The 15,662-nt window shown below is 43.5% G+C and overlaps 1 protein-coding gene across 1 annotated transcript in view; it reads right to left on the reverse strand.

Annotated features, from left to right (window-relative positions):
* Nucleotides 1–2,131: 2,131 nt before the first annotated feature.
* Nucleotides 2,132–15,662, reverse strand: part of AHCTF1 (AT-hook containing transcription factor 1) — a 47,344-nt gene continuing 33,813 nt past the window's right edge. The window contains 11 exon segments of the mRNA XM_064445831.1: nucleotides 2,132–3,527; nucleotides 4,175–4,281; nucleotides 4,747–4,880; nucleotides 5,660–7,520; nucleotides 8,634–8,818; nucleotides 9,442–9,548; nucleotides 10,449–10,551; nucleotides 12,099–12,534; nucleotides 13,841–13,975; nucleotides 13,977–14,039; nucleotides 15,361–15,556. Coding sequence (XP_064301901.1) covers nucleotides 3,335–3,527; nucleotides 4,175–4,281; nucleotides 4,747–4,880; nucleotides 5,660–7,520; nucleotides 8,634–8,818; nucleotides 9,442–9,548; nucleotides 10,449–10,551; nucleotides 12,099–12,534; nucleotides 13,841–13,975; nucleotides 13,977–14,039; nucleotides 15,361–15,556 — 3,520 coding nt within the window. The 3' untranslated portion in view covers nucleotides 2,132–3,334.

Raw genomic sequence — 15,662 nt, forward strand, 5'->3', positions numbered from 1 at the left:
TCTCAGGGGTTACAGCCCCAAAGGTGTACCTTTGCGCAATTTAGCTCCAGCTTTTAGCCATCTGCCATTAGGTCAAAGCAAATGCATCAAAACACTCTTGAGAAACCCCAGCTCTTCTTTAAGGGGAGAAAAACAACCAACCAACCCTCCAACAATTCAATGTCCTATAGAAAAGCTTCAGAATTGCTGTGCTTGGTGATGAACGGGACTGAGTAGCTCCTGGGAAGTTCTCACGTTGCTCGCAAGAGCATTTCTGCTCTACGCCCCTAGAGCTTTCTGCATGCAGCCACGACCATGACGCATCACCCCTTTTCCTTACACAGGCCCCTCACGCCCTCCTTTGGCACCAGGAATATTATCTTCCCCTCAGATGCAGGTGCAAACACCTGCAGGTAGGTCTCTGTTAAGACTCCTAGCCTGCTCAGCCACTCGCCCCCAAGCCATTGTAATCTTCTAAAAGGCCGTCGTCTCCTTCCCAATTCATCCTCACCGTTCAGAAGCGCTGCTCATGCGCTGGATCTCTCTTACCCTTGATGACATGATCTTGTCCACTCTATCCTTTACATACTTGCAGCAAGCCTACACAGAAACCTCAAGTAAAACCTCTTTTCTCCACTTCATCGTAAACCCACCTTTGAGCTGCCATCGTGACGCAGTTCGCTAGCTTCTTTTCCTTTTCTCAGGCTCTAAATAAATATTCTCGGTGCCTCTTTTGGCTTCTCTCTCCTTCTCTGTCCCTTAACTTTCTGAAATCCCATTCCTTGTTAGGCGTTATGCTTACACTCCTCTATTCTTTTTAAACTGCTCCTTGGGGAAACTGGTCAGCACCCGAGAAACACGCACTGAATCTAAGTAGCTGAAGAAAAAAATGGAGGAAAACATTTTAACCTATAACTGGATTAAAATGCATTTAGTGTAAAAAACTGCTAGACTATCACAAACCTTTAAGTTATTAAATCTCAAGCCAATTTTCGTGTAATTACTATTGCTTTCTTTTTTTCCTCCAAAGCACTGCCCAATGAGGATACTTCAGCTAAGCTGGTTATAAAATAAAGGGGCTAAAAATTACTACGGATTATCAATAAGGTTAGCTAGTATCATGTTTTCATCTGTTCTCATTTATTTTAATACAAAAAATATACTGTCAGTATAAATGACAGAAACACGTTAAAATCCTATTAAGCAATCTTCACTGGCATTTCATAGGTCAATTCTACTTGATCAGGAATTGGAGCATTTCGTAAATACTCTTGTGTGTGGGAGAGCCTAGCCCGGGAATGGCTAGCAGAAAGAGGGCATTGAAGTAGAAAAGCAGGCTCAGAGTTAGAGCAACCTTGGGCCCAGCTGTTGGTCAACAGAAGAATGTGAGGCCAGCTGGTGTTTTACAAGGGAGTGTGAGCCCAGCTGCTGTTGACCGGTAAAGGAGTGTGAGAAACAAGTAACTGCTAATTGCAAGGCTGAACACAAGAGATAAGCATGGGAGGAGTTGGCATCTACCTCCCAGCCAAGGATGAGCTATGCTTTTGCAAATAGCTATGAGCTAATTTACGAACGGTATAAAAGATATTTGCTAATTGCCAATAAACGAGACTTGATGATCATCATCGGATGGTGCCTGTCTCCCGCTGGTTTTCCGTCACTTGTGCACTACACAACACCTCTATTCAGATTTGACATCCATTTTCTTTTCCGGTTTTGAAACTTTGATCGTTTGTCCCATTTTCTAAGCTCTTCACTGCATTTTTTTGTTCAATGCCAATTAAGAAAACCAATATTGCTAGAACTTCCCCCCCCCGCCGCCCCTTTCCTCTTTGACCCAATTTGTATTGTAGTTCAAGTGCAAAATATTGAGAGTAATAATTCCTAACCTGACTGAAAGGTCTCACTCAAAGGGCCACTTTGACACTGTCAACATTTGGCGCTTTTTAAGCTTTCATTCAGTCACCAGCACTCCCAAGGAGAAAACTACCCAAGTGCATGCAACTGCTTCTCTAGAATGACCTGTTCTGAGACAGAAGAACCATGGCCCCAGAAGAAACTTCTTCTACAAGCTTAATCCGTAACTTATACATTCATCCATTAAGTACAGGATATTAGTTAAGCAATAAATTATTTCTTAGAGTAACTCTAGTAGTTTTTACTAATTGAAAAGTTTAATGTCAGGTTCCACCATTCTGTAGTCTGCAAAGTTGCATCCATATATAAATTAACATACATAAAAATAATCCATTGTCTAAAAGACTGCCCATCAAAATAGTACTTCCGTGTCTGCTTTTAAAAGAATAGGGTTTTTAAAATTTATTTTTACAAATGGAAGCTTTATAGGGACATTTACTCCAGAACCCAAGATTATTCATGAAACAATTATCCAAAAATATGGTTTGTGACTAAGAATTCTGTACATTTTGTACCTTTTCCAGACTGTTGTGTTAGCTTTACCTCAGGTTTTCAGCGCTGTGACATGCAGCCTTCAAATATTGCAAGATATGTTGACAGAAAATAACAATTTCCGTTACAGTAGCATTCCTATGAACCTTATGAAAAGAATTGTGGCTCAAATGTCAAAGCATGTGGGCAGTATCCCTTTAAATTTGATATGCTATTGTAACCATCACGCCCTCTGCACAGTTAATTTTTTGCTGACAACAAATGGTAAAAAGCAGTGAAACATCTGAGGTGTGACGTAGTTTTACGAACTAAAGAGCAGCTTTGCCAAAGTTTCAGACAGACAGGTACAAAAAAAATATTGCACAACTTAAAATACAACTGTTTACATTCTGACTTCGATACAGTACAACGTAACCGTGAATGTAAGGAGTTACCAGTTTGTAGTGTGAGGCCGATTATTTGAGCCAGACGGTCAAACACCATTTATAGAATTCCAACTAGTACGTTTCAAGTGTTGTTACAGGAGTTCTAAGCAAACTTTTAAAAAGCTTGAGAAGCTTTTGGCCTCACTTCTCAGGGTCAGCAACTCTTGCAAACCAACAGTAACATTTCTGAGCGATACAGGCCATTCAAGCCACTATTGCCTCAAAAAGCTATCAGACAGTGAGCGTATTGTGAAGTATACATTTTTATTCAACATTCCTAAAATAAGCTGTATTTACAGATCATATAAATGTATGAAGTCTTAATATAAAATAGAAAACTGCATTGGCTGAAGGAATCCCACTCCGTATGGAGTTACTTATTGAAGACCATTTGTTTATGAAATTTTACACTAATTTATATAAATTATCTCTTCCAAATTAGATGAGTTTTTCTTTTTACTAATGGACACAATTCTGATGACTTTACAAAGAGTGGTGTACGTTAGAAAGCTAAAAAACTGTTACAGCATCTTCCGGCGCACAACTGGCTTTGGGAAATTTGACAGTCTTTTTTTGGTCTTTCGTACAGTCCTCTCCGCCGCCTCTGCGGTTTCTTTCTGTTTGCTTTTTGTTCCATCCACTGGACTTCCTAAAGGAGAGATGACTTTTATTTCCACTGGTGGAGGTGACCAAGAACCTTCCAGTCGTGGGGTTCTGAAAAGAAACAGAAGTATCAAACTGATTTTTTTATTACTGGCGGTATTTAGTAGAGGGGGGAATAAACCCGTGGAACTATAAAGTCAATGCCAAAGAATCATCTGTCGGTTTCTTTGCAAACAGGACCAAGGCAGAAAAGGTACCTAAGTAAGCTTCCTTTCGCATTCATTCCTCACCAGACCTTCCCAAGCATTCTCAGTCACATTCATATGAGCTTTTAGAGCCCCGCCACCTCAGCTTTTGAGAGGCAAATGCCTCAAACAGTTTCCCAGAAGGAACCAGAAAACATGTCCGGAAACAAAAGGTTCTCTTTACTCATTTTCTGACCCCCTCCTACCTTGTGTGGGGAACTAAAGACCACAAGAGCGCGGTTTCACGTGACAGAATAAGACAATATAAGAGCCCGCCGTCGCTGCAAAAAGTAGTATCCACTTGCCCTTTCCCACCCGCTCCCTCTTCTGCTTCCGTTAGAAAACTAAACCATTAAGCGGGGGAAAAGGTGCCTTAGGCCAGCGAGCTGGAAAGGCTTGTAAAGTCAGAGCGGAATTGCACAGCCGAGTGAGGAAGAGGAAGTCAGGTGGCTAACAGCTGAATCAGCACCGCAATAAAGGAACGCGAGGAAGCGTTCAAATAGAATTTCATACTTGCTGGCTTTCTTCATTTTTGATTTTGCAGTTCTACCTCTCTTCAATTTTTGCTTTCCCACAGGCTCTATGGATTTCGTATCCTCTTCCTCTTTAGTTGGAAGCTCCTGGGTTAAGGAAACAAAAACGTTGCTCATGCACAAGTTCTTACACTTCTACAGAATACAAATGAACGTTTCTTTTATGAAGTCCTGACAAAGTTACTTCCAAAAGCATTACAAGTTCTCTCCGCAAAAACAAACCTTCCGTCTCAAATTATTGCACCATCCTAAAAGTTCAGGTTCGGAAATTAGCAGATAACACACCAAGTAAGTTTAAAGCAAGCCACTGTGCCTTCTGTAAAAGGCAAAGCAATGCTTAGTCATTCTTGACTTAGATTCAGAACTGATTTTTGCAGCTAGTTTTCAGGAAGGAAAGGACAAATTGTTGACTTGATGAATTTAAAGCTCTTGAGATCTAAAGCTTTTTAGATACGCTTTCAAAGAAAACGGCAAGGCATTGCAAAGTATGACTTGAAGAAGCAGCACAGAGCAAAAAATCAAGGACATGAGACAACTAGAGCTTTTACTTACAGCTTCTTTCACACTTTGGGAAGTGCCAGACACATTTTTTCTCCTTGACCTCAAAAGAGGGGGTGAAAAGACAAATTCAGAAGACAAGTCCGGGTCTAAATCCTTCAACTGCACAGGATGGTCTGCTTTTCCAGCTAAAATGACAATGTGTTGTTAACATGCACATACGTTACACAGAAAGGACAGTGACATTAAATTATAGCTGATAATCAAGAGCACAATATCTTCCTGAAAGAAAAGGTCCAGTCAGGTTTATAAAAACACTCCATGTGGAGATACTTTTCCCCTAATAACTGCCTCTTGGAATCCCTTCTTCTACAGGAGGTTGTGCAACAAAAATGAGCCAGTGCAGTGATTTCACCTGCACTTACATAATCAAAGATATTATGCTCAAGAGGCATCAACTGTCCTTACACATCTCAAAAACAATCACAGCCTAATAAAAGTAAAGCTATGTGCAGAAACTTCACTAAGTATATGCTCACAAAAGAACAATCACATAATTAAAGAGCTGTAGCGTTTGTTGTGAGATGCAGCTCCTTTTAAGTTAAAAACTGAACAGAATTTGGAAGCAGGTCTCCTTTACTTCTCCTGTAGTGGGGGAAAGGGATGGCTATCAGGTATTAACAGATACCCTCCAGTTTTTGAAACTGACAGAAATTAATCTCATATGCAAAGAATTCAGATTAAATTTCATTTCACTCTACTTAGACCAGCCTCCTCCTCTGTTTCCACCACAACTAGTCAGCCAGTCACGTAGAGTTCAGAGAAAAGATGAATTTCCTCTTTCCAAATTTTTAAATTTTGCATGCTTACATTCTTCACAATACTTAAAGCCATCCTTGCAGTCTGTTTTATGTAGTTTACAAGAAAGCCATATGCCCTATTTTGTGCACGACCACAAGGCACCTACCTTTAAATTTCTGCGTCAGCTTTGTCAGGGGAGGAGAGAAAACAAAGGACTCCTGTTCCTCAAGAGAGGGCTTCTGATGCGTGGCAGTTTTGCGGGATGTGGTTCTTGTAACACGGTCTGTCCAAGTTCTTGATCTTTCATCGTGTCCTGATGGGTTTATGTCTTCAAGCAGCAGAGGCGTGCCATCAGGTCCTGGGCGAAAGGCCTCCTCCCCTGTGCTCTGCTCCAGTATCAATTGTCTCTTCCTGCCCCGACGCCCCGTCCTCGCTGTACTCCTGGGTGTGGCTGATCCCTCGTTGGGCTGTGCAGGCGTTTGCTCATGAGTATCCATTTTTCCTGGTTTAGCCTGTGGAACTCTTCTTGTTCTTCTCTTAGGAGTATCAAGGACTTCCCCTTTCCCACCCGCGTGTACGTCTTCCTGAGCAGAGGTAGATTCTGTGTTTGCCAAGAGACTTTGTGTCCCCCTCCTAGCACTTCTTCTAGGAGTGAGAGGAAGTTTGAATTCTGTTTGAGGAAGCAATGATTTAGACAGATCAAGGTCAGAAGTTTCAGAAACTTCTGACAAACTTCTCTTTCTTCTTCTGCCTCTTGTAGTTGGCACGGGTAAAAGGAGTTGGTCATGAGGCTGCACCTCCTGATCCTTGACAGTATTCTCAGTAAGTTGTAAATTCACGCTTTTCAGTTTTCTTGCACTTCTGCTGGGGCTGACTGCTGTTTTTATCCTATGATGAGTGTCAGCCTGGCCAGTTTCTTCATCTCCTGCTGAGCTTTTTCCTCCTCTAGACCTTCTGGAAGTAGCAGAACCAGTAACGCTACCTTCAGCAGGAGAAGTTCCCTCAGTAGCCTCTTCCAAGAGTTCAGATGCAGCTTCCTTTGCTCTCCTTAATCCTCTTCTTGGAGGAACGGCTATGGACTGCGCGCTGACGGGCAATCTTTGCCCATCGGATTGGCTACTTTCTACTTTTACTAAATTAGCCACTTTAGGCTTCCTCCCTCTCCTGGGAGTAGCAGGGGTCACAGGCAGTTGCCCCTCTTGAGCATTTCCTTCTCTCTGAAGACTAGAAGTCTCAGGCGCTTCCTTTGTTCGCCTGGTACTTCTCCGAGGAGACAGTCCAAACAAAACTGGTTTGTCTGTCTTCCGTAGCTGCTGATCGCCCGCCAATGGAATACTTAGACTTCGACTCAGTTGACCCCTTGTGCGCGTTCGAGGAGTGGTGACATACTCTACTTGATGTATGCCGGGTTCCTCTTCCACTCCTTCTGGCACAGTTGTTAAGGGGGCTTTTGCCTTCTGGAATCTGGAATCTGGAATCTGGAATCTGGAATCTGGAACTACCTTTTTACCTATGGTTTCATGAATTGATTGTTCTACAAGCTCAGATGTAAACTCTTTACTTCTTGTGTCTTTGATTACATCCAGTAAGTTCTCAGCAATAGCTACCTTAATGGGTTCAGGCACATACGGGAGCGACTCGGCGATGTTTTGAGACTCCTGGTCACTAGTTACAGTGGACACTGAGTTGGTAGCGTGTTCTTCCTTTCCTAAATCGTCCACAGGTTTTTCCTCTGCTGTCGTGCCAGCCGGCTTAGAGGCATCTACTAAGGAAGGGTCTCCTATCTCCGCTTCACCTTCTTCTCCTTCCAAGACTAAAGTAAAGTTACTCTGAGATATGAAAAGCTCTCCATCTCCCTCAGCTGCATCACACTCGCTCTCTCTACTGTCAGGCAAATCACACGCAAAACGTTGCTCTATAGTATCGTAGCTGTATCGAAGAATGCCTGATGGATGTAGTTCACTAAAGGGTGATGTTTCAGGTGCTTCCTCGGAGCTTTGTGCCTTAACCGCACCATCTTGAATAACCTAAAGTTAAAAAATGTCTGTTAATGCACTATTAATTACCAAGCAGACTAACCTGAAACTGAGCTCCATGGTGAAATGTTGCTCCTCCTTTCAGATCACCGCTGAATGTCAACTTAGAAACATACAGCATACTCCCTTCTACAGATAAAAGCTTATGCGCGTAAGGGACAGAGAACAGAGCATTCCGTGTATGCAATCGCATGCTCCGTCTGTGAGGTTTCTGATCATGGCTAACGACTGGCCACCACCCGCGAACACACTGAGCGTTTCACAATACAAGCTGTATACACACCTGGCTGTAATCGTCTCCCTGCAGTGCTGACTACAAACCCACACAGGGTGCCTGACTCGGCATCTAAGAGCATCTAACAGGGCAAAACACAGTTATGCCCCCAAAGCTTAAAGTTTCAGCCATGACAGTTGTGACCGCAACACTTGGTCGCGCTGGCCAGGCGTCACATCCGACAACTCAACGCTGCGCCTTAAGCAATCGCTTGGATTGCAGCAGACAACACGTGCATTCTAAATACCTCCATCCCAGGTTTTGTAGTTCCCTGTACTGAGCAATTCTTCTGCCCTGCTAGATCCACGTGACAGTCTCAGGCTTTTTTGTTGAGAACAAAAGTAGTATCTGTTACTCATTTCAAGTGACCCAGGTGGCCAAGACAATTTATTCCGTGTGTAAAGACCTGCGCCCAACCCTCTAAGTTGTAGCGCTAGCCAACGACGGCAGAAGGAAGAAGCCACTCAACAGGAGCCTCCATACAATCGGCTTATTTGCTTGCCTGCTGCCTTGCCAGAAGTTGCTAACGCATCCCATCGTAGCAACGGGCCGTGCTTCAAAACTAAATTCAAGAGATACTAGTCTGCATAAACTCTCCTTTTGTGCTTACAAATCTGCAAACAAGAAAGCAGTGGTACTTTGTCCTAAACTCAGTGAAGGCAGGCGAGCCAAACACACACGTTCACATGTAAATCAGTAAGGACCAGGTGTATCAGAAGCAGAAACACTGAGACATTTCTGTGTGCCTTCTGACTGTCGGTACGGCAGGACCGTCCTCAATTTGCAACGTGTCTCCTATTTTGTAGAAAATGGGAAAATAGTTTACTTACATTAAAGTCATCAGTTTTAGGAAGATTGTTGGAAACAGTTCTTTCTTCCTGTGGAAAAGCAACATTTTCTTCAGCTTCAGCTGCTTCTAGGTTATGTTCTTTAGGTAAATCCACACACTTGCCCTCCAGGTGATTTTCTGAAGGAGTACTGACCACATCCTCACTCTCAAGGATGCTTATCACACCTGCAAGAGATTTAGATCGTTTTAACCTAACTGCTATGAAGAGGACACAGGTAGTAAGAGAGGGAGCAGGGGCCAACAATACAGCTCTCCATCCTGCCACGCCTATTGGGCTTTCTCCAAAACTAGAAGCCAGAACTACCACCTATCTGGTAGTGGAGGCAGCCCCACAATAAATTTACAACAGGAAGGGGAAAATCAGCTGGCAAGTCCATGGAGAGAAACAACAGCAGAGCAAAGGGCGGCTGGAAGGGCACACTGATAGCTAGTTATTCTTCACAGCCTGAATACCAAGCACGCATCCCCTTTTAAGGTAGTAACTCAAGCAGCAGATCCCATAGCTCACAGATTACTAGTGGTGCACAACACTAAAACAAACACTGATGTCTCCTTCTAATATTGGAAAATCTACCAGTTTTCTCAATAGCTTTATCAAGAGGAGGAACATTCACTATGCATTCCTCTACAGGGACTTTCTTTGAGTTTAATTACAGTTAGCAGAAACACGCTAGTACTACTTCCATCGGAGAGACCTGTAGCGGTACGGCAAACTACACATTGTACTTCAGGACTTTAATTACTCGGCTGCCTCAGCTCACGTAACATCTCCAACATACTGTACATACATTGGCTGTCTGCCTCCGGGGACTCAGAACGCTGCGGATTTGTTACAGCTGGTGTGGCTGCTTCTTCTGGTGCAGAGGACATTTTCCACTCCTGGCCGTTTGTTTCACTTCATGGATAGAAAGAGAGAAATTCGTCATCATTGAAGAGCTTCACAGATCACTTTCTCACTGTAAAGTCTTCAAGTTCCAAAACAGAAACAATGAAGAAAAGTCAGGAATTCCTCTACCAACCTAGCTACAGTCATTTTTATGCAATGAATTCAGTACTTGCCATTCTTCCCAGCTGTCTAACACTAGATAATAACCTAACAACAGAGTCGTATTAAAGAATGCTGTGTCATTTGGCTTCTGTAGGAAGAGTGCAACTGCTATATTGGAGGTTTAGGACAAACCAAACAGAAGTTTGTACCAGTTTGTATCAGCTACCCCTGGAAATTAAGGGTTATGTTCTCTCTTTAGCACTCAGCATTTGCAGCTTCTAAAGTATCTGGTGAGAAAACTGCTTCTCTTCCCAGAAACAAAGAGAAGCTAGTCGAGCACACACAGCACATAGAAAGTAAGTGGACAAAATGCTGCCAGGAAGTATCCAAACCCCCAGATGAACCCGCTAACGTTAGGGGAATCTCAGGTGTGACGTTTAGCTACACCATTTTCAGACAAAAGCAGGGCCTATGTTCACAGTATCTGCCCTGAGGAATAACCCTCAAACTGTAAAAAGGTTTGTATAGCCTGTTCAATGAAGAAATCTTTATCACCATGCTTTATCACCATGCTCTGGGGTCTGCAATGGTTTGAGGAAAAAACAGGCTCAAACTGGCAGCGGGTCCGTCCGACTTATAGTCAAGCCAAATTAGTTCTGTTCGCAGACAGAAATGAAGAGAAAAGCTGTTCTATGGAAGAACACAGGAAAGAACCAAGACCAGGTCAAAATCAGAGTTTTCAAACACAGGAAAGCCAGCACTTGCATGTCGCGTGAGCCCAGAGATGTACCTGTGCTATAAGCTTACCTTTCACTCGCAGTCCCAAAAGTAGCAGCCTCAGCAGCTTCGAATGCCAAGTGACCATCCTCAGGAAGGGGGAGGCAGTCGGCATTTGAGTCTTCCACAAAGCCTACAAAAACAGACAGAGGGAACACTTCCCTGTTGCACTTGGCTTCATTTCTTTTAAAATGCTCACATGACTTTGAAGCGAGCCTTTACGCATTTCATCTAGGACAGTCACCTAACTAAAGAACGAACGCTACCAAGGCTGCAAACGCACCGGAGGTCTGAAGTCTTCTTCCCAACAAAACAAGAAGTGTGATGTGTCATTTCAGTCAAGAAGACAGTGACCACTGATACTCCGTCCACAAACTAAACTTGATATGTTACTCTCCCAATACTTCAGAAAACACCCCTCCTTCCTACAACTGGGAAGTAGGTTTTCTTATTTCTCTTTGGACATTCATCTCATTCCAGCAACACTTCCTTCCTTTCTTGGCTCCATTTCCCCTTTTGTACAAGAATGCATCTAAGGTCTTGTCTTGTTCTTTTCTCTAGTGACTGACCGGTGCTGTTGAAACCCAACTACTTGCTAACCTGTTTTTATCTCAACAGGTTCAAGTTTAGAAACATCCTCCTTTTCTTCTTTGTTTCTACTGCCTACCTTCCTCCAGAGCCAGCGACTACCTTTGCACACAGTGTGCGGGGCTGGGATAATACCGCGAGCTGAGGCCAAACAAGAGCTATACAGACCGCCCTCTAATCCTTCCAGAGTACTGAAATTGTACACAGCTCTCTGTGCCACCAATGACAAAGTTTCTTCAAAAAGTTATTCTTTAATGATTAGTCCCTTATGATTATTTTTCATGAAAAGCACCTTTGATTTCTTGTCCAAATACAGGATGTCTGAAACAGGGCAGGCAGATGTTCTGGCCCGTCTTACTGGAAACGCTCAGAACTGGAGAATCCCTTTACCATTGTACATGGAGTCTGTATCTGGGCACTTCTGTTACTTAAAAAGAAAAGGAGCTGCGGAACTCCAGCAGCAACAATCATTCTCTCCAGGGTCCTCCAGAATCACCTCAGACTTAGGCCTAAATCAGGCTGCGTATGATGCACTCATACTGCAGTTTACACTCAATGCTACAAACTGCCTCTTCTGATCTGCCAGTAACCTGCTCATATGAGCACACCCTCAGCAGCCGGACTGGCTTGAGTGAGCTGAACTGAGCTGAATTCCCAAAGACCAACTGAAATGGGTTTGGAAAAGGCTGCATTTGAGGTAGGAGATGAGCAAGCATAGGTGTCATGAGAAGCAGATACACAAGCAGACCCACTTCCAGAAGAGAACATGCGGCCTACAGCAGTACGCCTAAAACATAACCAGAAGCCTAAGGTTTCAGCTCGTCTCCCTCCCAAAAATTCCCACTAATCACTGCTGCCTCTCAGCTGCAGTTACACACCAGAAACTCCAGCCAAAAGCAGGATATGTTCATAATGTCCATGATACCTAAAAAAGGACTCAAACACACCGTGGCAATTTTAAAAGCCTAGGACAAGGACATGGCCGGGACACTTGTGAACGCTCATCATTAACTGTTGCCCTCATCAGTAATTTAAGCTTTTGAAGACACTTGAAAAATTCAGAAACTCAGGGTATCATAGGACGAAACACACCAGCTTCTTCTCTCAGGTCTGGTGAATCTGGTTGCTCCATCTGGAAAGGTTTCTCTTCAACCATTTCACTGTCTTCTTCCTTCCCCAGCTCTTGAAAATCGGCAGTTTCTTCAGTGGAAGAGTTAGCTGGTTTGGCAGCTATGAAGATGACATCGTCTTCAAAACCGCCAGGTGACTTTGCATCGTGATACTCCAAGGTTGTTTGGTCTGACCTGGCAGAGACGTTACTATTTTCTTCGCTGGCATCCATTATCTCCAAACCATCTCCAGGTATGCTTTCTGAAGACTCTTCCATTTCAGCACCATCATCCTCAGGATTGCTCAGAGTAAACAGAGTTGCTTGAGCTCTACTTTCAGACCAAGCATCCTCCGTCACTCCACGATGATGCTCGCATGAAGCTCCAGGTAGTGCTTTGTCATCTTCTGTTGCCTTTTCCTTTTTAAGAAGAAAAAATATCATGATCAGTAACATGCATTTGCTTTCTGTGGAAGCAAGGAAAAAAGAAAAAGCAAACATATACCGATATCTGTCAATGTTACAAGTATCAGCTCAAGCAAGGCGCTACAGAATTAACTCTCATTCTAGCACCCTCTTCGCTTTTAAAGACAAGTGTAAAAATTAATCACGCTTTTGACCGCTTGTTGAGGTTCCACGACCTTGGAGAATTGAGATGAAGTGGGTCTTGTAAGGGCTTGCTTATCCTGTCACCTCAAGGCTGTTCACTTACAGGGTTCGCTACTGTGTTTTCAACAAGAGGGAGCTTTGCATACCTAAAATGATAACTCAAGGCTTCTCGTCTTTTATGCTTGCCTCTTCAACTTGTGTGCACTACACTACTAAAACATTTTAGTGTTCACTATGCCTGTAGCACGGAACAAGTACATTACTCCGGCCACACTGCGCGATTCGCAACAACTTCAAAGAGGAGGGAGCGCCGTTTGTTACGGTTGAGCCGCTCTTTGTAACAGGCAATAAATGTGTAATAAAAACAGAGTCTGAGAATTTGCTAGAACGTGTACGGCAAGCCCATACACGTAGATAGTAGCACGTGCCCCCGTTCTGCCCCTGATTTTGGTACGTCACTTGGGCAACTGCATGAGGAGCTGAATGAGGGAATCCAACTGACAGAGCAAGAGGAGGAGTAGAAGGGGGCAACTTTCAGATGGACCAACTTCATTTGACAGCTCTACGAGTGCGAGCCCTGGTGCAAGGCAAGAAAGAAAACGGAGAACTTTAGGGATGGAGAACAGACAACAGTACAGTTCTCTTCAGCAGGAGTCTATTCTTGCCACAATTTAAGCAAACACGGCCTTGTGAGAAGAGAGACTGAAATAAATGCAGCTCAGGGCTTCTGTTGCTTTCAGAGGTGTTTCATTCACAAAGCTTAGCAAACCCAGACAAGTGGCTCAGTCTATATTCCTTACCTTCCTGCCATAGCACCACCTGAAAGGTGCAGTGGGAAGATGACCTAGCAATCTGGAACAATCCCAGCTCCTAACAACGCCTGAGTGAAAACCGCCAAGGGCACCGGCGTTTATTATGAGGATGTTCCTGCAGGCACGTGATGCTACAGAAGGTCTAACAGAACCTTTTTTGGACCAAATTCAGGTCTGCCGTCCTGATCTGCAGTTCCAGTTCTCAACAGAACAGAAGGAGTTTTGGCAAATGTGAAAAAAATCTAAGTCAAATCACAGCCTATAAAGCCTTTCACTCCCAAAATCACTAACTAAGCCCAGCTTACCCCAACAGTCCATTTTGCAGTCAGGTTCTCTTCCCTGAAAGATACTCTTCGTTTCCTTGCTCGTAGCGGAGGAGTAACTGATCGCCCTGGAGATGCAGAGGGAGTTGCTAGGGGTGTGGTGCGAAGGCTGGATTTGGAGAATGGACTGAGGAGTAAACCCAGCAAACCCAGAAGCAGATGTGGCCAAAAGTTTAGCTCTCTATCAAAAGAAACGAAGATATTTAATGTAAAGCCAGCTAAATCCTCAAGAAGAAGAATTCACTTGTTAAAAGTATTAGTTTAAATTACAAACTGAGTTTGTAGCAGCAGGGAGGACAAAGTTTAGCCTCCGCGCTGCTCTTTTTCCAAAGGTACGAAAATCTTCATGATGAAAACCCACGGTTTTTAGGTTTCTTTTGGCTTTGGTTTAGGTTGGGTTTTTTGTTTTGGGTTTTTTGGGTGGCTTTTTTTAAAAAATGCCAACATAAAATGTCATTTTTCAGACTAATTTCCTGAGAAAACAAGGATACGGCATCTTGTCGCCTGCAACCTTATCTCCCGGCCCAGTACCTTTTGCAATTTCTACACTGTTCTTCTACAAGGCATACAACCTCAAAGGTTACCCCGGATAGGGTCACTGGAAACACTGCCATGCAAAATGGCCTGCAGCAAACCAATAGCGGACAGCTTATTTTATCACTAATCATTCAAGCCGCGCACTAGACTAGATTAAGTGGCGCTGCCGTAAAAATACCTACACATCTTCATCTAGGAGCATTCATGGTCTTCTTACCTCAGCTCAACAAAGATTTTTCCACAACTGAAAGGGTTTAAAAGGAGCATAAGGAAACTACCTGAATGACATGGACAATATTTAATGAGAAGCAAAAGGTTACGGTTCAGAGAGGTCACGGCTATGTCGCTCACAGGTAGGCAAAGGCACAAAGATCAGCACCACAAAGATAGGCTGGGTGTTATTTCCTTGCCGGGTGCAGAGTTTGATGCAGTGAATGGAAACACAGTTTAACACAAACCATTAATAACTAAAATCACTGCAAAAAGCCATCACTGAATTGGACAGAGGCTGACATCACTCCCTTGTCATTCACCTCACGGCATTAAGAAACTGAAGCATGGGCATTCTTCCTGGTAGGTATCCAAGTCAAACTACACAGAGCTACCCAGCGCTTGCTTGAGTAACGAGATGGTTCAGCTACAGATTGCACCTTCAGGTATCCAAGTATATTGGAAAGTCCAATTTTAACTCGCTTTCTTACACGCAATAAAAACAAGCGTATTTCACAAAGCTACGGGACAACGTGCATACTGCAATTACGTTAGAACTCAGATTTCCCTCTACAAGACAGTTCCCAACGTGCTGCTTCCAAAAGGACCGTATACACAATAACCACATGCTTACTGAAAATACTCCACCGCTTGAACCCAACAGCGTTTGTGTTAAATACTTTGGCGGTTTCGTTTAAGCAAAGTTCACAGGCTTTTGGTTTGGTTGCTTGTTACTGGGTTTTTTAAATACAGACCTTGACCACAAGAGGAGTCCTTAGTAAATTCAGCTCTGATGCCGCTGAACAGTTCTTTTGTGAGATGGAACCGTGCGTATTTGAATTCAATGGGCTGGATGCCATGAATGAAGCAGGAGCTGTGCATGGTGACTGCCAGAGACCGCCCTGTGCTGCAGAACAGGAAGGAACAGGACGAACCACCAAATCCAGCAATCTGTTAAGATACACAATTTAGGATATGAATAAAGAAAACAAAAAAACCATGCTGACTTCAAGAAAGCTGGGGTGATACAAAACAAAAACATTCAGTGAACAGGAAA

Source organism: Phalacrocorax carbo, chromosome 3, assembly GCF_963921805.1.
Source record: "Phalacrocorax carbo chromosome 3, bPhaCar2.1, whole genome shotgun sequence".
Classification (NCBI taxonomy): domain Eukaryota; kingdom Metazoa; phylum Chordata; class Aves; order Suliformes; family Phalacrocoracidae; genus Phalacrocorax; species Phalacrocorax carbo.